General features: G+C 46.5%; 2 protein-coding genes across 2 annotated transcripts; both read right to left on the bottom strand.

The window, feature by feature from the left end:
* Positions 1-1,010: 1,010 nt before the first annotated feature.
* Positions 1,011-11,554, bottom strand: C1R (complement C1r). Its single transcript, XM_081085189.1, has 11 exons — positions 11,469-11,554; positions 10,514-10,742; positions 8,735-8,927; positions 8,272-8,418; positions 7,974-8,170; positions 7,529-7,676; positions 7,297-7,418; positions 6,497-6,575; positions 5,987-6,142; positions 2,535-2,609; positions 1,011-2,081 (listed from the first exon to the last, which is right to left on the bottom strand). Coding segments are annotated over exons 1-11 (2,118 nt in total). The 5' UTR covers positions 11,471-11,554; the 3' UTR covers positions 1,011-1,311.
* Positions 11,555-16,165: 4,611 nt separating this feature from the next.
* C1RL (complement C1r subcomponent like) lies at positions 16,166-27,276 on the bottom strand (the record flags this gene model as incomplete). The annotated part of the gene is made up of 6 exons (XM_081084611.1): positions 16,166-16,938; positions 18,744-18,818; positions 19,188-19,313; positions 20,377-20,566; positions 26,385-26,613; positions 27,194-27,276. The coding sequence occupies 6 exons, from the start codon at positions 27,274-27,276 to the stop codon at positions 16,166-16,168; spliced, it is 1,476 nt and encodes a 491-aa protein (XP_080940737.1).
* Positions 27,277-27,957: the final 681 nt, after the last annotated feature.

Genomic DNA, 27,957 nt, shown 5'->3' with positions numbered 1-27,957 from the left:
CCCCTAAGTGCCTCTGCCTTGGCCTAGCCACTATGGCTTTGTCCAGAAGGATGTCTGGAAAACGTCCGGTCTAATTAGCATATTACCCTTTTATTAGTATAGATTTCTGTTAGTGTATGCTTAATTTCTGACTGGTCCTTTTTCATGCCTGACATTCTCACTAAGATCCTTGAAAGTCTCATGAAGATCCTTGAGTAACCTTATAGCCATGGTTTTGCTTGCTTCCATCCTGTACCCAGTAGTCTGCTTGCTTCCATTCTTTCACTTGTGACATGTTTCTTTGCCTCCACATTTTGGCTGCTTCCCTGTGTTTGTTTCTATGCATTAGGTAGAGCTGCTGTGTCTCCTGGAATTGGTAGAGTGGCCTTGTGCAGTTGGTGCCCTGTAGAGCCCCGTAGCACAGCCTTGCCAGACCTGAGCTGGGCACTCTAGGTGTGCCCCTGTGTGGGTTGTGTGCTACTATCATGTAGCTGAGCCTTGATTGCTGTTGGTGTCACTGGGAGGAGTTGACCTCCCGGCCAATTGGCTGTGAGGACCAGCTGTGACTACAGTGGGAGAGCTGCTGTGCAGGAAACACTGCTATGGGGCAGGACTTGCTTCAGTGGGGCTTTGGTGCTCACGGAGTCTGCCCCTTGAGTGTGTCACTTGTGGATGTGTAACGTTGCAATCTGCTATGGTTGGAACATAAGTTATTTAGAAATATTGTTAATGATTCAAATTGGAAACAAAAAGTTTCACACCACTCCTCTCTTAAGGAATATATAGAAATTGGAAGGTGAGCTGTTAAGAAAGCTGTTATATTTGCAACTATGTATGTGGGAAAATCAGAATTTTCTTCATATTGTACCATCAAAACAAAATACAGAAATAAATGAGATACAACTGTAGTTGTAAATGTGTGCATATGCTTAATTATTCTCATTTACTTTCTAAGTAAAATATTTTAAATATGACCTTGCTAAATATTTTTATATTTATTAAATACTATGTTTAACTTATTTTACACTTTGGAATTTCTCATAACATTTTATTTGGAAAGAGTTTTATACAAATATCAAATGATAAAAATGGAAGAGGACAATGACAACTAGAGATTGTGGAATATATCTTCTGCAATCCTTGGAGGAAAGAAAGGTGACCTTTGGGTTGTTTCAGATCAAGAATGTGGATGGGATTATAGAAAAGATAATTTATTTCACACAGTGTTTTTCTGCATCAATGATTTTAATATGGATTCTTAGTGGTTACCAACAACTAGTCAAATGATTTTCTTTTTACACACTCTGGATTCTGACCTAGTGAAATGAGGGCTCAGCCCTCTTCCTCCATCTCTTTCTTGATCCAGTCCACGTAATTGAGTAACTTGGTGTAGAAGCCATACCCCCTGCTACACCCGATGCCCCAGGATACTATGCCCGTGGCCACCCAGCGGTCAGTATTCGGATCCCTCACAGCAAAGACCCCTCCACTATCCCCCTGACAGGCATCCTGCTTTAGCGTTGGGTCCCCAGCACAGAACATGTTTTGCGAGAACACATCGTTCCTGTTTTTACCCTTAAGCCACGCCTCACATAAACCTCGGTTAGCTACGGGCAGACGGACAAATCTGAGATTGTTAGCAATCCTTTCCTCCATTATCCCAAAGCCACTGACATAGCCCATGAGGCCGCTATCATAGAAGGTCTCATTGTCAGGGAGGCAGATGGGGAGGAGGTTGGGGCCCAGGGTGACACTATTTTCCAGTTCTAGGAGGGCGATGTCCCCCTCAAAATTGTGGGACTCATCCTGGCGGTAGTCTGGGTGGATGCTGACCCTGCGTACAGGGTGATTTGCTAGTTTTGTGATTTCTTCCACATTTATGTGGCCCAGGAACACATCTATGCTGGCATTGGCTTGTGCGTTGTGTTCCTTGGGGTAGAGGGTGTGGGCAGCGGTGAGGATCCAGCGGTCACCCAGCAGGGCTCCACCCCCTCGCCCATGGATGTTGGTGAACGCCTGCCAGGGGAAGTTGCCCATCTTGGCTTTTTGCCCTCCAATGATGCGCTGCTTCTGTTCCACAGGGTGAACGGGTTTCCCACACACTGGAGAAGAGAGACAGGAAGTCAAGGACAAGTCAGTTCTAGGCCCGCCCCTCTTCCCTCCGGTGGTCAACCCATTCCCTTTTCATCCCTTCTTATTGGCTCTGGGCCCTTTCCTCTTTCTCCTCCCATTCCAACAGCTCAATTTCTGGCCTATTGTCAGACTGTTCTCCTTGTTCTTGTTTATTTATTTCTGTTTTAGCTATTTATTTTTGTTGTTGTTGTTGTTTTTATTTCTGATTTCCCATCTACTCAAAAAAAATGCTGGAATGTCAGGACCGCATCCAGTTCTTTATATTTCTCTCTCTGGGACATCCTCTCTTTTTCTTTCTTACTCCTCATGTCTATTTTCAACGTCAAGCTGGAGTGTCTCTCCACTCACTTTGCCTCCATTCTTTGTGCATGCTTTGTCGGTTGCAAAGTCACCAAGGATATCTCCAGAGGGTTTCCACTCACCTGGCAAACACCGAGGAATCTTCTCTCCTTCCTGTTCATTTTTCCAAATGCCCTGGGCTGTGCAGGTATACATGCCTGAGGGGAGAAGGGACTATGATCAGGTTGGGAGGAGCTGGGCAGGGAGACCAGGTTACAGAGGTCAATGAGCACTGAGTGTTGGGAAGAGACAGGGGAGAACCAGAACCAGCATGGACAAGGATCAAGGGAAAGATTCAAATATATATAAGGGTGGAACATAAAGAGTGTGAAGAGGCTCCATACATATATTACTGTTTTAATGTTACATGAAAATATTAGAATACTTACGTACAATGTGATTTCTATTTGTGAAAATAGACACAAAAACTGGGAGGAGCATATCAAGATCTTACCAGAGTCTTGGTATCTTGGTATCTTTAATAGTGGGATTGTAGATAATAATGGCAGCTACATTTCTGATTGCTGACAATGTGCCATGCTTGCTACTAAGCATTTTATCTGCATGATCTCATTTTAGTGCCTCAGTGACACTTTCAGGTGTGCATTATTATTCTCCTCATTTTATAGATGAGGAAACTGAACTTAAATCAATTACATAAGGCCACATAAGTTCCAGAACCAAGATGCAAAGTAAGGGTTGTCTGATTTCAAAGTCCAGCTCTTAAATAACATCATATATAACCCATATATAAGATTTTTTCTTTTTTTGCATGTTTTAAACCAGAAGTAAGGGATTTATTTCCTTCAAAGAAAATTTTAAAGATACCATAGATGAATTTGAGAGTCATTTAGCAAAACTAACTGCAGAATATCACAGCATAGCGGCCTGAGACGTATGTGGGGAGAATGCTGGGGGAGGTCCCACTGATATGACTGTAGTGGTGGAGATGGTTGTGGTGGTGTTGGCGGTGTTGGTGATAGTAATAATGGTGGTGCTTATGTGGTATTGTTGGTAGTGACGATGGTGTTTTGTTGTTGGTATTAGTAGTGGTATGGTGGTGGTGGTCATGATGGTTATGGTGGTGATGATAGTGGTGATGGTGAAGGTGACTGTGGCGGTGGTGATGGTTGTGATAATGGGAATGGTTGTAGTGACGGTGATGGTGGTGGTGATGGAGGTGTTGGTGGTCGTGGTGGCGAGAGGGAGATGACTGTTTATGAGATTCAAGTCTTTCTTTGTCACTTAGGTTTTTCCTTCTTCAGCATGACTAGGTGCCTCTTGGCACTGTACTTTAGGACCCTGAACCTAGTGTATTGGGCAGCCACTTTAATATATATTCCCCAGGGATTCTATTGGAAGAAATCTCAGAAGATGTCTTGAGGAGGAACCAAGATGGCGGTATAAGGTATAAACCTGTGCATGCTGCCCCCCACAGCAACATTGAAACTACAACTATAAGACAAAACAGCTATCATCCAGAACCATGTGGAAGCTGGCTGAGTGGAAGTTCTACAACTAGAAGGAAAGAAGCGCATTGAGACTGCGTAGGAGGTGCAGAGGCGCCAAGAACAGAGGTACGGAGGCACGCGTGAGGCGGCTGCACCTGGATACGTGGTTTTTTTCAATTGGAAGGAGACACAAACTCTCGAATGCACTGAACTCATTTAAGGTGAGATTCTGGGGTCCCAGACTCCTACAGGGAGAAACTGGACTGTCATGCAGTGGATCGGAAAGTGAGGGTGGCTTTCTCACAGAGCTGCTTGCAGGGATCACTGTTGCTGTGGAGGCGTGGGACTCGGGATGCAGAGACACGGAGTCGCAGAGATGCTGATGACAGCCATTGCTGTTTGCTCCGCTCTGGTGATTCTCTGAGACTCTGCCCCACTCAATTTACATCCCCACCCAAACTGTGTGCAGCAGTGCAAAGAAATCATCTGTGCTTTTGCAGCCTAAATTTAACAAACTGCAGCTGGGTCAGAGAGCTCCAAAGCTTCCAAACCCCAAACAAAGAGAAGAAATCTGCTGGTATGGCTGTAGCTCCTGCTGGGTTGACTCACACAGTGGTTGACTTGGAGATCCAGGAGCCAGGGTATCCCTGCCAGATACCAGATTTCAACTCCTAACATCCATAAGGGACACACTCAAGAAGCAGACTCAGTGAGCACCAAAGCCCCACTGAAGCAAGTCCTACCCCATAAGGGTGTCTCCAGCACAGCAGTTCTTCCACTGTAGACACAGCGGGTACTTGCAGTCAGCCCAAAATGCGAAGACAAAGAAACATGTCACAAACGAAAGAAATGGAGGAAAGCAAACTAATGGAGGACATAGAGTTCAAAAACCACAGTTATAAGGTTACTCAAGAATCTTCTACGAACCTCCGAGGAACTTAGTGAGACCTTCAAGGATCTGAATGAGAATGCCAAAAAAATGGAAAAGGACCAGTCAGAAATTATACATACACTGACTGAAATTAAAAATAATATACTGAGATCCAACAGCAGATGAAAGGATCCCAAGAATAAAGTCAAAGATTTGAAATATGAAGAAGCAAAAAACACTCATCCAGAAAAGCAAAATGAAAAAAGAATACAAAAATATAAAGATAGTGTAAGGAACCTCTGGGACAACTTCAAACGTACCAACATCTGAATTATCGGGGTGCCAGAAGAAGTGAGAGAGCAAGATACTGAAAGCCTATTAGAAGAAATCATGACAGAAAACTTCCCCTACCTGATGAAAGAAATAGACTTACAAGTCCAGGAAGCGAAGAGAACCCCAAACAAGAGGAATCCAAAGAGGACCACACCAAGACACATCATAATTAAAATGCCAAGGGCTAAAGACAAAGAGAGAATCTTAAGAGCAGCAAGAGAAAAACAGTTAGTTACCTACAAGGGAGTACCCATACGACTGTCAGCTGATTTCTCAATAGAAACTTTGCAGGCCAGAAGGGAGTGGCAAGAAATATTCAAAGTGATGAATAGCAAGAACCTACAACCAAGATTATTCTACCCAGCAAAGCTATCATTCAGAATTGAAGGTCAGATAAAGAGCTTCACAGACAAGAAAAAGCTAAAGGAGTTCATCACCACCAAACCAGGATTATATGAAATGCTGAAGGATATTCTTTAAAAAGAGGAAGAAGAAGAAAAAGGTAAAGATAAAATTTATGAACAACAAAGTGACAACAAATAAATACCTATCAACAAATGAACCTAAAAATTAAGTCAGAATAAACTGGTGAATATAATAGAAGCAGGGGCATAGAAAGGGAGTGGACTGACAATTCTTGGGGGAAGGGGGTGTGGGGGTGTGTGGGAAAAGATTGGACAAAAATCTTACACCTATGGATGAGGACAGTGGCAGGGGGTAAGGGCATGGGGTGGGGTGGGAACCAGGTGGAGGGGAGATATGGGGGGAAAAGAGGAACATCTGTAATAATCTGAACAATAAAGATTTATTATTTTAAAAAGAAGAAGAAGATGTCTTGAGAAGACAGAAGGGAAACACTGCCATTTGCATGGGTCCCTACCTTGCTCAGACTCGCTGCTACCATCTCTGGTCTTCATCTTGTAATATGGTTCATTGCAGTGGTACTGGATACGGGCCTGGTAGGTGTTTACCCCCTTTGTGGTGGTATACTTGAAGACCCCATTACGCAGGCTTCGGGGCTGCCCACAGTCCTTGACTGGGAGAGAACACAGGGCCCATGAGAGCTGACAATGACGGCTGGAACTTCGGTGAGAGGAATGTGAGTTGTCTACCCACAGAATAGGCTGAGAACCTCAGAGAAATAAGTTTCTCTATTGGGGGGCATCTGGGGTGGATGAGAACTAAATGGACTGAAGTTCAGTTCCAAGCAGAGTCCATCAATCCGATTGAGATGAGGGTTGCCTGGTTCCTGAGGTGGCCATAGGCTTCAAAGAAGAAATCAAGGGGAGGGTCTTTTGGGGAGAGGCTTACTTCCAGACCCCCCTCTTCCCTTTTCAGCCTGGGTCCCCAAGGCTGGGTGGTGGGAGACACATCCTGCATTGTGACTTACTCTTGCACCTGGGCATGGCGCGGTGCCACGTGCCGTCATCCTGGCAGACAGCTGTGAAGGAGGGCAGCACCTGGTTCCCCTGTTTGAGCAGAGGTAGAGGTGCCATTAGTACAGGAGGCACTGCAACTCCCACCCTGCCCTTCCCTACATGGCAGGTAGTGCAAATACAGCTCTCAAACTCTCAGACCTCAGCACCCCTGGGATGTGGCTCGTTCATCCTTCTCCCTAGCCAGGATGTTCAGATCAGAGTTATACATGGGAGCACTGAATCATACAGGAGAAAGTCAGAGAAAGGGCTAATTGTCAGACCCAATACTTCTCTCTAGACTCTTGTCTATTTCCACTGAAGTCTAATTGAACCCCACAATTTTAATTATTTATCCACTTTATTTAACAGTTTTTCCATTATAGTTGATATTCAATATTATTTTATATTTGTTTCAGGTGTGTAGCATAGTTGTTAGACAATTATATAATTTACAAAGTGATGACCCTGATAATTCAAGTACTCACCTGGCACCATATTTAGTTATTACAATACTAGAGGCCCAGTGCACAAAATTTGTGCATGGGTAGGGTCCCTAGCAGCTGCTGGCTGCTGGCCAGGACCTCCCTTCATTCCGCCCTGCTCCCTGGTGGTCAGCGCACGTCATAGTGAGAGATTGAACTTCTGGTCAGTCAAACTCCCGAGGGGACACGTTGCATATTAGGCCTTTATATATCTAGATTATTGACAATATTCCCTATGTCCATCTGAATTACTCCTGGGCCAGCTCTCTCCCTCAGCCCTGGGCTCTTACCTCGATGAGTTGGTAGCCTTGTTTGCAGGTCGCGATGAAGTAGTCACGGAATTGATACTGAGGCTGCAGATTCTGGATGATGGTGAACTCATCTAGGGTTTTGGGCTGGGGGCACTTGATGACTGTGGCAGAGACCAGAGGGTACGTTTATTTCAGAGCCACTTGCCTTCCTTCTCCCTGCCTGACCCTGCCCCATTGCTGGTCAGTAAAGGAGGCCCCCAGGCAACCTTACTTGAAGTGGTGTAGTGCAGCTTCCAGCCCCGGCTGTCCCCTGACTCGTCCGTGAAGAACAGCAGATCCACAGCATTGCTGCTGGTGTCCAGGTCAGCGGGTCTTTGCTTCCCACAGAACTCGCCGATGTTCCTCCCACTGGTGTAGATCTGGTCGGGTAGGAGGGAGGGTCATCTCTCCAATGCAGACATTTTCCCACAGGTTCGGGGTGGTGGTGGTAATCTTGCTTTATACCATAAATTATATAATTGTTTGTTTTCAGCTGGAGGGGAAAAGGGACCCCCAGGACCTGCTTCCAGTTGTATAGGAGCTTGCCCAGCCCATGTGTGATGTTGGACATTCCTGTCCCGATTGGCCAGAGGATCCAGCAGGCAGTAGGGATACAAAGGACCAAGTGGGGATGGGAAGGAGAGGGAGGGGTTTCTCTGGGGGTGGGATGGCCGTACCTGTAGCTGGTCATAGGGGCAGTGTACTTGCTGGTGGTCATCGATTTCAAAAGGCTCCAGGAACTTGAGGTGGATAGTGTAGCCCCGCTCCACCCGGATGCTGTAGTTGCAGCGCAGGTCAGGAGGGTAGGGCCGGGGGTACTCCAGGCTGGACACGTAGCCCGATGGCTCTGTGTACAGCTCGCTGCTGCATTCAACTGTGAGAGCACAGCCGGGAGGGGGTCACCAGGAGACTCTCTGGCTGGCCCAGCAAACCCTTGTTCAGCCTTTACCTCTCTCCCACACTACCCAACCTCACCCTGGCAGGAATGTCCGTCCTTCTGAAGCTCATAGCCTGGACGGCAGGAACAGAAGTAGCCACCAACGTAGTTGTGACAAAGGTGTTGGCACAGGGGCTGGGGATTCTTCTCAACTGTGTTTTGCTGGGAAGCACATTCATCAAGGTCTGGAAGAGATTCCGGAAGGATTAAATTCCTGCCAGGGGACTTCTGTAGTGCTGTTGGCCTCAGAGTGTCTCTCACCAGAGGCCACAAGACCAAGTTACCTCCTGCCCTCCTGGACCTCTAGGCCTTTCTAATGCTTTCTGGGAACTACCCAATGGGGACAGAGCCCAGGTTGGCATGCTTCTTCGGGAAAAAGCTCTCTCGAGGGGAAAAATAAGGAAGGCCAGGCTTCCTGCTTCTTTGTAGTCAAGATTCCCTCTTTCCAGTTCCCATTGAATAGGACGGAGGCCTTAAAAAGGCTCCCTGGGGACCACTCACCCACAGCTTGGTAGTAGGCCAGGAAGCCCTTGTAGAACATGATGGTGCCGTTCTCCTCGTTGGAGAAGTCTGTGTGGAAGGTCAGTAGCATCTTGTTTCCTTCGGATATAAATTCCTTTTCTCCTGGGGGGTTGCCCAGTGGAGAACCCAGTTGCCCACAGAACCTCCCCAGGGTTTTCTTATCAGCAGAAATCTGGTGGAGGAAGGACAAGGAGTAGAAAGAAGGGCTGTTGAGACATGTTCCATGTGGATAGTCAGTGATGGTCGGCCTTATCTTGTTCAAAGAGTGAATAAGCCCCGCTTCTGGAATGGCCTCCAACTCATCTCCTCCTGCTGGGGTCTGGGTGTCGAAAACTTCCCCAGGTGATTTTCATCTGGCACCTGAGTCTCCCATTGCCTAACTCTTTTCATGTTCTCCTGTGCCCCTCCCCTGTTTATGTTCCCCAAGCATGTTTCAGACTTTTCTTCATTCCCACCCCTTCCCTTCCAGTCTTCCACTGGAATCCTGATTGCCTCTACCCAGCCTTTATTTTCCTTCATTCTTAGAATCTGGACTGATCTGCTTTAATTTCTATCCTGTCATTTGGACCTCACCTTATTCAAGCCATTCATGCCCAGTCATGTCTCCTGATACACGTAGCTGAATGTGAGCCGCAGGGGCCCAGCAGGGGCCCTCCAGCTTTAGCATCGGCAAGCATCGCCCAGCTTTCCTTATTTCTTTCTTCATGATTCCTTAGCCCATCAAAAGAAGATGCCCTTCCCCCAACCCAGTTTCTCACTATCCCTGCCACCGAGACCCCTCCCCCCAACACAGCAAACTTCCCCAGTCCTTTGGACTAGGAAGACGTACCATTTTCCTGTTATTCTCTCACCACCTCCTGAGAATGATATTTATTGAATGATATTTACTGAGATGAATAATAGAATCAATAGGTTCTATTTGAATCCTGAATCTAGAACCTCATTTTGATTGGATGCAGAAAGATGGGACTGGGAGGGTACCCTTAGTTATTACAGAGGGGAGGGGACTGAGTCCACTGTCCTTGAGCTATAACCACACACATTTTCTTCCCCATGTTCCTGTGCTCCTGATGAGGCAGGAAGTCATGGTGATATTCTCCATGGAAACAGGGAAACTGAGGCAGAGCAGTTTCTCAGAGACTCCCATCAAGGAAATGGATGGGGAAGGTTTTTCTGAATCCTGTAGATCAGTGGTTCTCAACCTTCCTAATGCCGTGACCCTTTAATACAGTTCCTCATGTTGTGACCCAACCATAAAAGTATTTTTGTTGCTACTTCATAACTGTAATGTTGCTACTGTTATGAAGCGTAATGTAAATATCTGATATGCAGGATGTATTTTCATTGTTACAAATTGAAGATAATTAAAGCATAGTGATTAATCACAAAAACAATATGTAATTATATATGTGTTTTCCGATGGTCTTAGGCGACCCCTGTGAAAGGGTCGTTCGACCCCTAGAGGGGTCGCGACCCACAGGCTGAGAACCGCTGCTGTAGATGGTACATTTCTTGAGAGTGGGAACTGTACCTTCCTTCCTCTGTGTTTCTCCCCCACAGTGCTCACCGAGGGCCTCTGAAACGGGTGGACACCATTCATGGTCTCACCTGACTTCCAGAACTCCACTTGGCCATCAGCTCTAACAGGGCTGGGGCTGTGTCCACGGGTGGGGACTATAACCGGGGTGGTTAGAACACAAGTCCTCATGTTCCAGAGCCACCCAGCTCTCCCTCTGCCCTCACAACCTGACCTCCTACCTTGACATAGTCATAGAAACAGTCTTCAGAAGGCTCCAGGTCAAACTGCCAGAAGACAAGCTTCACCCTGTATCCCGTGGGAACTGTGATCACAGTGGTGGTCTCAAAGTTGTTGGGGTAAGGCTTGGGGTACAGAGGGGAAGTCACCTCCCCATAGAGGTCCTGAGCGATGGGCATGGAGCCTCCCACCTTGCAGAACAGGACTGACACCAGGAGGTATAAAAGCCACCTGCCAGAAAGAAAGAGGGTGTCTGGAGGGCTGTTTGGGCAGTGACTGGGGTGGGGGATGGGGCAGTCATATCGCTGGACATTTTCCTCTGCCCATTCTAGACCTCACAATGTTCCAGGTGAGTGTGGTTGGAGTGGGGAGGCTGGTCTCTACATCGGCTGCATTGATTGTTTCTCCCCAGGGCAGAGTCCAGTCCAGAGGTCAACTGCCTTCACCTCTCTCCCCATCCTCCTCCCCTGCCCTGTACCATCACTCCCCACTCCCTCCAACCCCCCCTTTCCATTCCTGGAATAGGGATGGCTTGGGACCAGCTAGTTGAGGGTGAGGGTTTCCAGTCATGGTTCTCTTAAAGGGCTCCCAAAGGCTCAGCAAAGGCCTCTGGGAGAAACCGCCTGTGGAGTATGGAGAAGTGTAGCACAGAAGACACCCTACTGAGCAGAGTGGGTTCCCCCATCTTGGCACTCCCCTGCTATGAGCTGGGGGGACGAAGAGGATGTGGCCATCACCTCGTATGTCTAAGGCCTGCGTTAGTCCTCAGGGGGAGGGATGGGGACTATGAGTTTGAGTGTGTGCATGCATGTGCACATTGGAATAGATAAGGGATATGGGGAGGAGAAGGCTGTTCTTGTCTGTCTGAATATATTTGGGGGCAGCGTTGCCTCCCATGCCCAGGGTTCTCCCCTCTGGTATCATCCTCCCTCCTTGGTCCCCGTCAGCCTTACTCACATTTCTCAAGTCCTGTTTTTGGATCCTGGACTCTCCTGACAGCGTCTTCATCCACTCTGTGTAGAGGGAGAGAGCAGCGGTCATGCAGAGGAGAGAAGGGGGAGGGAGGGACTGACTGAGTTGGGGGAAGGGGGACCTTTCCCGGAGGAATGCTGCAGGGAATGAACTATTTGCATAAACAAAACTGAAAAAAAAAAATCTGTTTCCAGTTTCATTCAGTTTTGGTTTTGAATTCCCTGATAGTGCTGCCACCTGCTGGCCTATATGGGGAAGAGTCAGTTTTTAGGGACAGAAAAGCCTTGGGTTAGAAGCCCAAACTTCTTGTTTTCTAAGTCTGATCTGAATACTCCCTATCTTCAGGGACCTTCCTAGGGACTGCTGTTGTGTTTACAAGATTCCCACCCAAAGTGCAGTGGAAATCACAGCTGAGGGAACTCTCTTTTCTGGACTGCCCTTTTCCATTCACTGGGTTTGTCCTGCCCTTAGTCACAGCAGCCCTGGTCCAGCAATGGCCAGAGTTTTGACACCCGGGATGATGTGACAGGGGTAGAGGAGGGCAGCAAGGGTGTGGACAGAGGAGAACGGAGTTTGGCTGCATTGGAACCCTGGCTTACTTTGCTCATGGATGACACCTAGACATAGGATAGGAATTGCTGCACTAGGGTCTGTTTTAGACTCCTCCTCCCCACCTCAATGAAATCGGCTTTTAGAGAAGCAAGGGCAGCTGGGGAGTGGGTGGAGACATCCTCTTTGCCTCAGCATCTTGTTAAGAATTTGAGCCCCTGAGCATCACAGTTGCTTAGGGCCAGGCGAAGGGAGTGGCTGTGGACCAAGAGTGACTTGAGGGGAAGCTAGACCCCTGGGAGGGAGGAGAGCTCTTGTCCCTCCTTTCCACCAGGACATAGTGTCCTGTTTTAAAGGTTTGCTGTTTGTGGGAGCCTTTCTTCATCAACTCTCCATGGTTCAAATGCCTTATGGCAATGAATTCCATTGGGAGGCTCAGGCTGCAGAGCAGGGCCCTGAGTTCTGAGGCCTTTGTTGTGTATCCTGCTTGTTTCCCTTATTAGATTAATTCCTCTACCCCTGCACCCACCCACCCACTCATTCCTAAGTCTGATCTGAATACTCCCTATCTTCAGGAACCTTCCTAGGGACTGCTGCTGTGTTTACAAGATTCCCACCCAAAGTGCAGTGGAAATCACAGCTGAGGGGACTCTCTTTTCTGGACTGCCCTTTTCCATTCACTGGGTTTGTCTTGCCCTTAATCACAGCAGCCCTGGCCAGAGTTTTGACACCCGGGATGATGTGACAGGGGTAGAGGAGGGCAGCAAGGGTGTGGACAGAGGAGAACGGAGTTTGGCTGCATTGGAACCCTCGCTTACTTTGCCACCTACTTAATGTGCCAGGCACTTTCCTAGGCAATGGATTGTAAGGACTCCTGAAGATGGAGCAGTTCGCCGTTAGGCAGCAACAAGTCATCACTGAATGCAGTGAGAGCAGACACGTGGAGGGTTTCTTCAGCAGGCTTACATGTCGAGCTGAGGAATACATCTTACGGCAGGGCTGATCCATGGCATGACCCATGACATGACCCATGGCCTTGTAAGGTCAGGAAAGACAAAAGATAGGGAGGATAAGGACTAGATCAGGAGATAAGAAAGCAGGGACTCTTGTCCAGCAAATTGCACATTAGCATCCTGACAGCAGTGTGTGTGTGTGTGTGTGTGTGTGTGTGTGTGTTCATGGTGGTGGCAGGATGGCAGAGGTAACAGGGAAGGAGGAGGTGGTCTGAGAAGGTAAGTCTTCGCTGAAGCTCTCCTAGCCCATCTACAGATTCTGAGGTCTGTCCCAGTGTTTTGCAACATAACTGGAAAGTGACAAACTTGGCCCTCATTAGCTTAGTCCCACCCTAACCTCCACTCTGCCCAACTACGCAGAATAACCTTTACTTACACATTTGACTTATGCCCTTGACTCATAATAAGAATAGAAAGAAGGAACAGCCATATAAAGAGTGTCAGGCACTTGACTTAAAGACAGTATTTGAAGACATTGTCTATTACATTGTTCATTCCTCTTAGAATTTGATTTTGGGGGAAAGTTTTTTTCCTTTAAAGTAATGGTAGGTTTTTCTTTGTGGCTATATCCATAATTATACCTATATCTAGTTATATAAATATAGATGTATACATATGAGTATATATTTTTTGTCTTGGTTGGGAGAAACTCATATCATTTTTTTTCAATAATAAAAAACACTAAAACTAAATACATGTTCATTAAATAAAATTTAGCAAATAGAGAAAAACATGGAAAACAAAACATCCAGAATTATACCACTTAAAACAATCTCTGAAGAACATTTTAGAGTATTTTAAAAATGTCTTTATTAGTTGAATGATGTTAGAGAGAGTGGAAGGGAGAGGGATAGAGAGATAGAGACATTGATGAGAGAGAAACTTTGATCGGCTGCCTCCTGCATGCCTCCTGCATGCCCGCTGCAGGGATCAAGCCTGCAACCCCCACATGTGCCATGACCAGGAATTGAACCAGTGAAATCTTGGTTCATGGGTTAACACTCAACCAGTGAGCCACACCTGCTGCGCTTAGAGTATTTTTCATGGTCTTTGTATTATGTACTATTCAACTTTGTAAAATAGAAGTAACCACATGTACGTTCACATTTTAATCCTACTTTTCCGAAGGTAAATTTAACCTTTAACTATATAGCTAACTTGATTTTCAATAGCAGCAAATTTGCTCTCTTCTCTGTTTCATTCATTTTCTAGTTCTATTTGAACAAGTGTATCTTATTTGCAACTTTTACTCTAAATCGCCATCATGTCCTCACTAAAAATTAAATAGTTGGTCCTCTCAGGTGGAGCATGGCCCGGGGTGTCCAGCAGCACTGGAGGGCTCTGTAGGAACATCCAGCCCAGGGCTGGGTTCAGGAGATGGGGTGTCTGCAGGAGATGGGGCCCCAGGAAAGTGCGAGCCAGGTGTCATCCTCCTCACTGAAGCAGGAATTCCCAGGGAGAGAGAATCTGTAGGGATGTCGGATTGGGAGGGGAAGTGGGCGATACGGCAGGTCCAGGTCCGGAGGAACCCTGAGAAGTGCAAAGGCGCACTGGGAAGCACACGGCCTTGGCTGTCCCAGACCAGCTGTGGCATTTGGGTAAGTCACTTTACCCCTCTGAACTTCAGTTTCCTCATTTAAAATGTGAGTCAGCAGAGTGGAAAAAGCTTTGCATTGAGTCTTGAAAAAGTACTCCCATAGTAATAGTGTCCAATTGTTCATAGATGAAAGGTGATACACACATTTACTAACAAAGCTTAAAAGTAAGCCTGAAAAGATCAAGTAAATTCCAATAAAACCTGCATCCACATCCTCTTTACCCAATCATGTACTGAGGGACACTTCCATATCCTGTGATCCACATATACAATGGAATGCTACTCAGTCACAAGAAAAGATGAAACAACTGCCGTTTGGGACAACCTGGATGGATCTGGAGAATATCATGCTAAGTGAAATAACTCAGAGATAAAAAGTCAAGAACCATATGATTTCACTCATGTGGAATATAAAACTGAAAGAGATAAATGAACAAACGAACAAACAAAAACTCATAGACACAGACAACAGTATGGTGGTTACCAGAGGGGTTGGGGTGAGGTAGTAAAGGTTATAGGGGCTCAAATATATGGTGATGAGCCGAAACCGGTTTGGCTCAGTGGATAGAGCGTCGGCCTGCGGACTGAGGGGTCCCAGGTTCGATTCCGGTCAAGGGCATGTACCTGGGCTGTGGGCACATCCCCAGTGGGAGATGTGCAGGAGGCAGCTGATCGATGTTTCTCTCCCATCGATGTTTCTAACTCTCTATCTCGCTCCCTTCCTCTCTGTAAAAAATCAATAAAATATATTTAAAAAAATATATATATATATGGTGATGAAAGGAAACTTGACTTTGGGTGGTGAATACACAATGCAATATGCAGATGATGTATTATAGAATTGTACACTTGAAAATATAATTTTATTAACCAATGTCACCCCAATAAATGTAATAAAAAACTGTCTAAAAAACAAGCTCCAAAAAAATGTAAAGGAGTAAAAATAAACTTAAAATCTATAAATCTAAAAAAGGAAAATAAAATGTGATCATAACACATCCTTTGCAAATTTGGTGTGAGGAGTCAATGAAGTAGCATGTGTGAAGCGCCTGGTATAGAGAATATGTAACAAAAACCGAGCTGTCACTGTAATTGCATCTGGGAGTTGTGGTAGGCGGTGCAGCTGACAGTTTGGCTATTTGAAGGTCAATTAAAGAGATTTGGGAATGTTTCAAAGATGCAATGCAATTAAGACCACTTCCCTCATACATCACTGAACAGGGGGATGAGAGGGTGGCTGTGTCAGCAGAAAGTGAAGTTCAAAGTGAAACTCACTGAGATGTACAGGGCTTCCCTGGGCTTCACGCAAACTCACAGGAAGGTAGAGGGTGAGGAGGGGTTGGGGGGACACCCTTCTTATCTGGCATGAGATCAGCCTTGAGCAGAGGAGGAGTTCTCTCTCAGGGACTCGGATAGGGATTCCCTGCCCACCCCCTCCCCACCCACAGGACTCAGTCTTGGCTTTCAACCCTCTTCTCCTGGGGTCTCCACAGTGCTGGTGTCATTGCTCAGCGCTCCCAGGGTCAGCCCTTCCCACCCATCACGTCCTTGATCCAGTCCACATAATTGAGCACTTTGGTGTAGAAGCCGTACCCTTTGCCACACCCAATGCCCCAGGATACGATGCCCGTGGCCACCCAGTGACGGGCATGGCCATCCCATACTACATAGACGCTACCACTGTCCCCCTGGCAGACACTCTGCTGCCGTGTCTTATCCCCGACACAGAACATGTTATCAGAGAACACCTCAGTCCTCTGTTTCTCTTGAAGCCAGGCCTCGCAGGCCTCCCTCGGGGCAACAGGCAGCCTTGAGTATTTCAACTCGGTAGTTAGCCAGCCCATCTGCACACCAAACCCACTGACATAGCCCATCAGGCCACTGTGGTAGAGGGTCTCGTTGTCAGGCAGACAGACCGGGAGGAGGTGGGGCCCCAAGGGGACACTGTGCTGGAGTTCCAGGAGGGCAATGTCCCCATTGAAGTTGTAGGACTCGTTCTGACGGTAGTCTGGGTGCACAACCACACGGCGCACAGGGTGGTTCCCCAGTTTTATCATCTCATCTATGCCTGTGTGGCCCAGGAAGACGTCCACATTCCTCTTCTTCCCGAGAAAGATGCTGTCCTTGGGATAGATGGTGTGGGCGGCCGTGAGGATCCATCTGTCGCCCAGCAGGGCCCCGCCCCCGCGGCCATAGATACTGGTGAAGGCTTGCCAGGGGAAGTTGCCCAGCTTAGCTTTGGAAGAACCCTGGGCCTCCTGGTTCTGGGCGATGGGGGTGACTGGCTGTCCACAGACTGGGAGAGAAGAGAGGTAAGGGTGAGAAACCAGCATGCATCAAGCCACAATGATTAAAGACCCACTTCTGTGAAGTGCTCTTCTTCCTGCCTCCTTAGCCATTTTAAGCTACTTTTTTACTCTCTTGGTGGGACTACCCTGAGCAAACTCATGTTGCAAGCAGAGTTTGCCTTCAGTGCCTCTTGCCTCTATTTTTTGTGTAATTTCTTCATTTAAAAAAATGTTTTTATTGATTTTGGAGGGAGAGGAAGAGATGGAGGGACAGTAGAAGAGAGAGAAACATTAATGTGAGAGAGAAACATTGATTGGCTGCCTTCTGCATGCCCCCCACTGGGGATGTGGGGGGATGGAGCCTACAAGAGCCGGAATCCAACTGGTGACCCTTTGGTGCATGGGACGATGCTCAACTAACTGAGCCACACTGCCCATGGCCATTTCCTCAGGCTGCCCCTAGAGCTTTCTGTGGATCAGGAGTAAAATCTGAAAAATTTATTCAAGTGGGTTAGAAAGGCAATGGTTTGACTAAAAAAATGGGTTTCAAAAATGGTAGGCTTGAATCCACATATACTGCTGATGGGAATTTACAATGGTGCATCCATTGTGGAAAACAGTTTGGCAATTCCTCAAGAAGTTAAATACAGAGTTATGATAGGACCCAGCAATTCCACTGGTAGGTATATACTCAAGAGAACTGAACACATATGTTCAAACAGAAGCTAGTACATGAATGCTCATAGCAGCATTGTCTATAAAGGGCAAAAAGTGGGAACAATCCCAGTGTCCATCAACTAGTGAATGGATAAACAGAATGTGGTATATCCACACAGTGGAATTCTATTCACTCATGAAAGGAAGGAAGTACGAATACAAGCTACAATGTGGATGAATCCTGAAGACATTGTGCTGAATGAAAGAAGCCACGCACAAAAGGTCACATATTGTATGATTCCATTGATATGAAATGTTCAGAGTAGGCGAGTCCATAGAGACAGAACACAGATTAGTGGTTGCCAGAGGATGGGGAAGGGGAGAGTTGGAAGGGTACTGGGTTTCTTTTTGGGTTGACGGGAATGTTTTGGAATTGGTGGCAATGGTTGCACAGCATTGTAAATAGACTAAAAATTACTAAGTTGTACACTTTAAAATGGTGAATTTTATATTTTGTGAATTTTATTTCAGGAAAAAACCAACCAAACAAAAAAGGTGGACTTTCTGGCCCTGTGGGATCTAAGAAGGGAGATGTTTTGGGGACAGAGAGCCTGTCTGTGTATTCCTAAAGCGTGCCATACCAAGAGAGGGTTTCCTCTTATTACAACCCTGCCCCTCTTTCCTCTTCACTTTTCCATCTGATTAACTTCCTTCATGCTTTTGCTTTCTTAGTTATCTCTTTTTTAAAAATATATTTTTATTGATTTCAGAAAGGAAGGGAGAGGGAGAGAGAGAAACATAAATGATGAGGGATAATCATTTATTGGCTGCCTCCTGCACACCCCAACACTGGGGATCGAGCCTGAAACCTGGGCATAACCTGGGCACGTGCCCTGACAGGAATCGAACCATGACCTCCTGGTTCATAGGTTGATGCTCAAACACTGGGCTTGGTTATCTCTCGATCTTTGAAGAATATGGGACAAGCTCCTTGCCTCTTCTTTTCTGGACCTTTTTGGTTTCCCTCTTCTTCCTCCCTTTCTGCCTTTATTTCTTCTTTCTATTTGAAGGCTTTCCTCTAACCCCCTGTATCCTGGTCCACAGGCCCCTGCTTGGAAAGTGGCCATAATCACAGCACTGGCAGGTCACTACTCACCAGGCACACAGCGAGGAGCCTCCTCCTTGTCCAGTGTCTCTTTCCCAGGGCTCTGGGCTCTGCAGGTGAGTGTCTCTGAGGAGTGAAATGAGGTGAGGCTCAGAATTGGGAGTTGGGGTTAAAAAAGTAGGTGCTTGCCGAAACCGGTGTGGCTCAGTGGATAGAGCGTCGGCCTGCGGACTGAAAGGTCCCGGGTTTGATTCCGGTCAAGGGCATGTACCTGGGTTGCGGGCACTTCCCCAGTGGGGAGTGTGCAGGAGGCAGCTGATCGATGTTTCTCTCTCATCGATGTTTCTAACTATCTCTCTCCCTTCCTCTCTCTGTAAAAAATCAATAAAATATATTAAAAAAAAAAGATTAAAAAAAAAAAAAAAGTAGGTGTCACAGGCCCCTTGGTGGGAGTAAGGCAGCTAAAAGCTGGTTTCCCAGCAGGAGGGGACTCACCTGCTGGCACCGCCTGATAATAGGGCTCCTGGCAGTGGTTCTGGATCTCGGAGGAGTTGTCCCCAGGTGTGTGTGTGGCATCAGAGTCACCACTAACCTGGGTGATGGGCCGACTATGGTTCATACCTATAGGGAAAAAGTGGTCATTAGGACCTAGAACAGAATTGCAAACGGGCACCCCAGAGAGTGATTCTGGCCCATGGCCATCTTTAGTTTGACCTGTACAGTGTTTTTTGTTTTCTCCTTAAATATTTGAACTATTTTTCACTGATCAGATGGTCAATGCTAAAAAACAAGTAACTAGGATATGGGGAAGCGGGCATTTTCAGACATGATTAGTGAGAGTGTAAAGTACCAAAACCTCTTAGGAGGGAAATTTAGCAATACCAAAATTAAAAATGCATTTTTTCCACCTAGCATTTCCATTTTTAAGAATTTACCCTCATATGTGTGCTCCAAGATGTATATGTAAGATATCCATAACAGTACTGTCTGTGGCAGCAAAATATTTACCAGTGGAAGACTGATTAAACACATTATGACACATCAATCAAAGGAATATTATATGGCCATTAAAAATAATTAAGCAACGCTAGCCACATGTATATGGAATGATCTTTAAGATATATCACTGAAAAAAAAAAAGATATATCACTGAGTGAAAAATGTCAAATTTAAAACATTGTGAATAGTATGCATGCAGCACACACACACACACACACACACACACACCTACTCACACAATTATATTTGAATGGCATAGCATGTCTTTGGAAGAATATCCAGGAAATGGAGAATAGAGTTGTTTCTGGACAAGATAGCCAGGGACTAAGGGCCAGAGATCAGAGACTTACTCTTTACCACATTTTTGGGATATTTTTATAGTGAGCATATATTATCTTTAAAAAAATTCTGAGTTACCAATTGAAAAACAATTGGTAACCTTTGGCTTGAAAAAACAAGATGATCTGCAAGTTCTGAGCCAGTAAATAGTCGTGGAAACAACTGTTGAGCAATGGCTGCCCTTTAACTGGCAGCTCATCAGCAGAGGCCTGGAGGGGGCAGGGAAGGTGTGGGCCTGGGTGTTCCTGAGCCCCCAGTGTCAATTGTCACTCAAGTTTCTGCTTGTAGCTTCAAGGCACCAGGGCCATGGCTATGGGCAGAGAGTGCACCCCCGAGGGACACTCACTCACGGCTTGGTAGAGGACCAGGAAGCCCTTGTGGAGGCCCGTGGTCCTGTCCGCAGAGGAGGCTGGTGCAGGGAAGGTCAGCCGCAAACTGTTCCCCGAGGACACAAACTCCCTCTGACCTGGGGGGCTGCCCAGCGGAGAGCCCACTTGGCTGTAGAACCGGCTTGGATCCATCGCACTGGCTGTGATCTGAAAGGAGAGGGCGGCAGGCAGGTGTGGGGTGAATTTGCAGCACAAGGGGTCCCCGGGTCACATCATGGGCACAGGCTTCATCCCCATCTAGGAGGTCTGAACTCCTCTGGGGCTGAGAAGTTGTTCTCTGTGGAACCTTGTTCAAATAGCTTCCTGTTCCATTATTGACCCCCCAGTTTCTTCCAGACATGACTAGATACCTTGCATATTTCTTTAGCCTGCTATAATTGTCTCATAAAGTCTACCATATTTACCTTCTTTCAAGAAGCTCCTTGGGAACAGAGTCAATAACATCATAACAACGATGTTTGGAGACAGATGGTTACTAGACTTATTGTGGTGGCCATTTTGTGAGGTATATTAATATTGAGTCAATATATTGAACTCCTGAAGCTAACATAATACTATATGTCAATTATAATTAAAAATAAATCAATAAAAAAGAAGTTCCTTGGAAACCCTAGGGTTCTCCCAATAGTCCACTGGATTGTAAGTTCCAAGAAGGCAGGGAATACATCTATTCTGCTGGCCACTGAATCCCTGATGCTCAACATGGTGCCTACAGCACCATGGCTTTGAATCAACTACGATGCAGACATAAGTCCCTTCCATCCAACCCCATCACCTTCCTCTTCTCTGAGTAACTTCCTGTGGGCCAACAGCTGTGACGCAATAAGACCCTCTGCAAACACTTAGCTGGGGTTCCTGGTCTTTCCTGTTCTCCTTCTTTTGGAGTGTCCCTCCTCTTACCCCATGCACTGCAAATAAAGCCCCACAAGGCGTGGGAATCTAAGGACACAAGTGTACACAGTGTGGATACTCTGGCGATTGTTGTTTAACTTACATGTTCTTTGAGCAGGGTGTCTCTGTGTCAAACCCTTTTGACTGCCTCGCCCCTGCTCAAATTCCTTTCTGTGGGTTCCCCAACCCAACGCAGGATACCTTGGAAGGAGTTCCCTTGACTGATACTTCATGCTTAGTCTCTATTCTGGGCACACGGCTCACTGCTCAGCTCATTTTATTTTTAAAATTTTATTCCTGATTTCATATTGACCCACATCCTGTGTTCTTGCTAGTTTTTCATTCGCTTATTCTTCCAAAGTCTCAAATTCCTTTAAGAGGCCATCCAGCCTATCTCACTGCGATCACATTAACTGGGTAAACGTTGGCATGTAGAAAATTTCTCAGTTACCCCAAATGCCTTGCTTGGGCACATTCCAATACTGTTCTTTTCCTCAGAACAACAACAAACTTAAGCCCCATATTTAAGAGACTCATCTCTTGGGGGAAGAAGCCTTTTTGCTCTCTGAAACTGTCCTTTACTGATCTACTTGGTTATCAAACTCCTCAGCTTTCTTTTTAGCTTCCTCACAAGTTGTTGGCTAAATAGAATCACGTAGGAGTCTAACTAGCAAAGCAGAATGAACACATGGCCGTGAGTCCTAAGACTTTGCTCTTGAGACTGTGTGACATGGGCAGTAGCTCAACCACCTCAGATCTTAGTTTCCTGTCCTGTAAAATGGTCGGTGAGGCCTCTTGTTGTCAGGGCAGCATGTCCTATGGCAGCTTTCCAGTATGTCCCTAAAGAGCAGTGGTGAAGATGATATGAAATACCTGCTCATTCAAAATTCATTGTGCTGTGTGTCCTACACGTATGACAAGCTTGGATTTCATTTATTCTTTCATTTATTTCTTTGAGAGTTATTATGTTCTATGTGCAAGACACTATGCTAAGTGCAGGGATACAGACATGAATAAGACATGGTTCTGCTACCAAGGAGCCCATAGTCTGGTTGAAAATATTGCATTTAAGGTGTGTGTGTGTGTGTGTGTGTGTGTGTGTGTGTGTGTGTGACTTTCTCTGGCAGCAGAGAGGAGAAAAGAATTCTACTCCTGAGCTTGAATTTCCTCAATGACAAGGGAAGAGTCAGTCTGGGCTTACAATTGTCCATGACTAAGAAGAACAGGGCTCATGGTAGGTGCTCAATAGAATCGGTTGAATTGAATATAGTCGGCTTCTGGTGAAATCTGAAGCTTTAAACATGCATGTATCTCAAATCCCATTAATATGACAGCAAAGGGATAAAATGGTGTACATGGTCAAGGAAAAAACAGTGAGAGATGGCAGCAGATGAGCGATGCCAGTAACATCTTGAAAGGTGGAATGGAGATGCAAAAGGGACAGCCTGACTCTGCAGAGGTGGAAGCCAACATAAAGCAAGCAGGTTCCCATTGCAGAAATTAGGATAACCAGGCACCCGTGAGGATGGGGATGAGAGAGAGGCTTAGAGGAGCCTCTGTAGGGAGACCTCAGGATTCTGGATCCCTTTGCTCACCCTATGCATCCAGATAACTTTCGGGCTCACCCTGGCAGGAGACCTGAATGTGAGTCAGAGACCCTGGACTTGGGGTTCCCTGGGACACTTGATAGAGGGAGTGAGGCCAGAATTGAAAGCAGAAGGATGAGGTGAAAGTGTGCATAGCAAACAGTGAGATGCTACTGCTTGTTTACTAGAAGGCTGGCAGTAAGACTAGAGGATCGGAAGACCAGAGGATTCCTCTCCTAGGCTGGCTATCCTCAAAGAGAGTACTTCTGCATACTGACACTGGGGGCCCCCCCACAGACATCTAAGTCACCTTGTTGATAACCCCGTTTTCAAACTTGTTCCACAAATTTCAGCTATCACACAGAGCATCCAATATCATTCTAATACTTCATTCTTAAATATGAATGGACAGCCAAGGATTATCAAACATTGTAGGAGAGATGAAAAGCAGAGACTTAAAACAAATGAAGAGTAAAAAAGAACTTGGATAATACAGGCACTAGAAGAAACATTTAAAAATAATTCTATTATAGGGAAAAGAGTATTGTCTAGTAAGCAGGAACAGTATTCTGTAAAAAGGCACATTTAGAAAATAAGAATGAGGCTTTAGACATAAAAATATGTCAACAGAAAATAAACCATTACAGTTGGTATTTAAAAGGAGGAAATCTCCCAGAAAATGGAACGAAAAGACAAGGAGATGGAAAACACAGCAGAATGAATAGCAAAACTAGAGAATCAGTCCAGAACATACAGCAGCTAAATCACAGGAGTTCCAGAAATCAAAAATAAAGCGAGTAGATGTCTGGAAATAATTTAAGAAACAATACAAGAACATTCCTAGAATTGAAGGACTAGATTAAAAGAGTCTCTAGATTCAGATAACTCTGTACAACCAGTAAAAAGCACATAATGAAAGTTCAGAATACTGGTAATAAAGAAAATATTCCAAAAGCTCTGGAGAGAAAAAAACTAAGGATCAGGACTCAATGCTATCAGACTTAACACGAGAGCTAGAAGACAATACCACCACATTTCTGAGAGAAAATGACTTCCAACCTAGAATGCAACCCGGTTAAACAATCCATCACTGTGAGGGCAGAACAAAGACATTTAGGGTTATGTAAGAGCCTCTGAAATGTACTCCCACATACCTTTTCTGGAGGAGAAAGTGCTCCTACAAAAAGAGGGAGTAAACCAGGAAAGAAATGGTGATGGGATTCAGTTCCAACACAGGACAGGCAAAGGGAATCTCCAGCATGAGGATGAAGGGGACTCCCAGAAAGTGTGAAGGCTTAGAGAACAAAGAATTCAGACTGAGGGAAGAAACCATCAAGAGATCTGTAGGTGAGTGTCACCAATAAAAAAAGAGGACTCAGAGATTGACATTTGTACTTGAATGTGCTGAGAAGAGATTTACTGTCCTGGCTAAGAGTTTGGGGAGGTCAGTTACAGAGAACTAAGCAAACCAAAGATTAGAACAAAAACCAACAAAAAATTCCAAAGAACTCCATGTAATTATTGACTCCTGGAAACCAAAGTTGGAGAAAGCAAACAAACCTATAATTATTGTACTTCACTGGCTCAGATCTGAATATTTTAAAGTTATAATAATATAAATAAGAACTCTAGATTTAATAAAAAATGACAGTATTGGTAAACTGGGCAGATGGAGGAGGGGAAATGTAGATGGTGAAGTTCTGAGATAGAGCTAGTCCTATCATCTATAGTTGAAAGTTCATGGGTAATATTGCTAGACAGACATGAGCAGAGCAAGGCCAGGCACAGAAACTCACAGGGCAGAAGGCCCCGGATGCCCAGCAAGGGGGAAAACTGGGACAACAAGAACCTCACCCCCAGGGAACCTATCCTCCCCTAGCATGTCACTGCTCATGCGGTTTGGACCCCTGGTCTTTAAAATCGATGGTCAGGTGGTTTAGACCCCCTGACCTTTTCCTCCTTAAAGATAACGTCGAGGCCTCAGTTGTATTTCAGCTCCAGGTCCAGAAAAGCAGCAAAACCTGACAAGTGACGCTGTGGCTGCCTCAGGACAAGCCTTGTTGATTAGTGACCCCCTGCCCTGCCACTGACCGGTCAGTAGAGCATACCCAGAAAACTGATGAATATTCTATTAAGACTCTTCCCTGAGACCTCCCCTAAGATTGCCACCTGCAAGAGAGAGATACATATGCTTAGGACAAAGGACCCCAGTGCGCACACTCTCCCAGGGGAGCACGCTGGCCCCGTTCCCTTCCCCCTTCTTTTTTCTAAGGGACCCCAGGAGACTTGTAACCAGAGGAGCAATGGGCAGTGGCAGCTCGCCCCAGGCTAACCCCCGAACCTGTCTCCAGGACCCCCTTTTCTCTCACTTCTCAGTGAGACAAAGCAGCCCAGCCAGGCTTTCCTGTGGCTTCTTCTATGGCCTTCCTTGCTTCACTGTCCTAAGGATATTTTTGCTGCCATCATGGATACAATACCCTTTGGCTCAGTGTTGTGTAGCCCTTCCTTTTGGATATCTCCAACTCCTATCCCCTTTTCCTTAAATAAATTAAAATTTCTTTATTCACTGCCTGAGATGGCTATTTAGCCTGACTGTGCATCACCAATTTTACCCTTTCAAATGTGTTTTACAAAACACAAACAAAACCAGAATGAGCATGTTAGTGATACAGATGAAAATAACTACCAGAGGAAACAGCTACATGAATTGTAACTAATTGCCCCAGGAGAAGACAATGGGGGGGGGGGGGAGTAGGCTAGAGACAGCTGTTTCTCATTATATGCCTTGTAGTACTCTGTTTAAAAAACAACAACAGCCCTAACTGGTTTGGCTCAGTGGATAGAGCGTCAGCCTGCGGACTGAAGGGTCCCAGGTTCGATTCTGGTCAAGGGCATGTACCTTGGTTGCGGGCACATCCCCAGTGGGGAGATGTGCAGGAGGCAGGTGATCGATGTTTCTCTCTCATCGATGTTTCTAACTCTCTATCTCTCTCCCTCCTCTCTGTAGAAAAATCAATAAAATATATTAAAAACAACAACTATGTGCATGTATTATTTTGATATAAATAAAACTTAAACCAAAAGATAACATGAGGTACTGTTTTTGAAGTGTCCTTATTCGGATAATGCCCTTACCCTAAGAACTTTTGCCATAGCTCCTCTAAGGTAAACCCAATCACCAAATCTTTTGTTATTATTCATGCCCAGCTGCCTGCCCTGACAAGAGCAAGTATTCAGGTGTGTTTAATGACTGACGTGTGAGTCCTTGCTCTTTATTCTAGGGATTGGCAGTATTTGTGTGTTCCTTTGGGGCCAAGATGGTAGCAGAGCCAGGGACAGGTAAGGGGCCTCCCAGGTAAGCCCGCCTGTGCCCCTGACTTGGGCTCTTCATCCATCCTCTGAGGTTCAGGGCACTGACGCCTCCCACTGCCCCCTGGGCTCCAGGCTAGAGGATCCCTCCCCAGAGTCCCTCCAGGACCCCAGCTCACGGTGACAGAGTCCGGCTCACAGTCCTGGGACAGCTCCAGGTCCAAGTCCTGCAAGATAAGCTTCACAGCAAGGCCCTCCGGGGCCTGGATGACAGTGGTGCTCTCTTGGCCTTTGAGGTATGGCTCTGGGTACCCTGGAGAGGTCAGCTGCTGGGGTAGCTGCTGGGCCAAGAGCACAGAGCCCTGAGTGGGGCAAGCCTGGAGGACTCCCCAGAGAAGCAGCCACCACCTGGGAGGGGGTGAGGGCAAGATGAGGCCTGTGGAGTCATGAGCAGTGAGGGCAGGCTATGCCAAGGGACTGAGGGACCAGTTAAGGCATTGGCAGCTGTGGCCTCAGCCCTTGAGGCCTGGCACCTCTGCCTGCTCCCTTATCACCCCTCTCTGCCCCAGTGCCTCCAGCCTCCTACTCAGCCTGAGTAGGAGTTTTCCACCCTTGCTGTCTCTGTGGAGAGTCTCGTACAGAGTTGGGGGCTACTTTCTGCTTCAGCAGATCCCACCCCCACCCTGGGAACTGCGGGAGACGTGGTGGCACAAGTGAGGGACAGTTAGATGTCAGTTTCCTGGCTCAGAGCATCGGGCTTGATCACCCCCAGGAAAGGCTGCTAGAAGCTACGGGCAATTTCTAAGTCCCTCTGCATTAAGTGGCTCTGTGTGTGTGAGTGTGTGTGCGTGCGTGTGTGTGTGTGTGTGCGCGCGCGCGCGTGTGTGTGTGTGTGTGTGTGTGTGAGTGTGAGTGTGTGTGTACATACGCCCCTGGGTCCCACCCCATCCTTTTCCTCTCCTCCAGGCCTCTCCAAGGCCACACTCACATCATGCGTGCGCAGCTTATGGAGCTGGGGCTCCCCCAGAGATAATTCTCCACCTCTGAGACCAGGCATCTGGAATGGGCCATCTGGGACCTTAGAGAGGACTTGGCCCAGGTTAGGGAACAAGAGGTGGGGCTGGAGAGGGCCCTGAGGGGGAGGAGGGAGCAGTTACTGGAAATGGGTTGAGTAATTCTCTGGTTCCTTTTTCTAATTCTCTGGGTTGAGCGCCACCTACTGTCTAACTTGGGGATAGCTCACCCACCACAACTTAAGGCAGTGGTTCTCAACCTTCCTAATGCCGCGACCCCTTAATACAGTTCCTCATGTCGTGGTGACCCCCAATTTCAATTGTTACAAATTGAACATAATTAAAGCATAGTGATTAATCCCAGAAACAATATGTAATTATATATGTGTTTTCCGGTGGTCTTAGGCGACCCCTGTGAAAGGGTCTTTCGACCCCCAAAGGGGTCGCGACCCACAGGTTGAGACTAAACTGATGTGGGCTTCAGAGATCAGGGGTGGGAGGGCACTGACTCTGGGCTCTCTTGGACTATTTGTACAAAACGGTAAATGGTAGGGTGGTTCCTTGTGAGTTATGGCTGTTGCCTTTAATCGGCCATACCTTTCCCTCCCTGACTTTCCACTCATTTATGTTACCAGCCTACCCATTGTTGAACTTGAAGTTTGTGAACTGTGACCTTGAGCTTCTCCCCCAAGCAAGTCTCAGGCCCTCGCTTAGGTAACCTTTTGCTCACAACCCCTGG

The sequence above is a fragment of the Myotis nattereri genome, assembly GCF_964212035.1.
Source record: "Myotis nattereri genome assembly, chromosome: 2".
In the NCBI taxonomy this organism is placed as follows: domain Eukaryota; kingdom Metazoa; phylum Chordata; class Mammalia; order Chiroptera; family Vespertilionidae; genus Myotis; species Myotis nattereri.
This window is presented reverse-complemented; position numbering and strand designations above follow the sequence as displayed.

What these genes read in the sequence shown, in the direction of transcription:
- C1R (XM_081085189.1), bottom strand. An exon ending in GCCCCTATGACCAGCTACAG is followed by an intron (nt 7,677 to 7,973) that starts GTACGGCCATCC and finishes CTACCCGACCAG; the next exon opens with ATCTACACCAGTGGGAGGAA. An exon ending in CGCCATGCCCAGGTGCAAGA is followed by an intron (nt 6,143 to 6,496) that starts GTAAGTCACAAT and finishes GTTCTCTCCCAG; the next exon opens with TCAAGGACTGTGGGCAGCCC.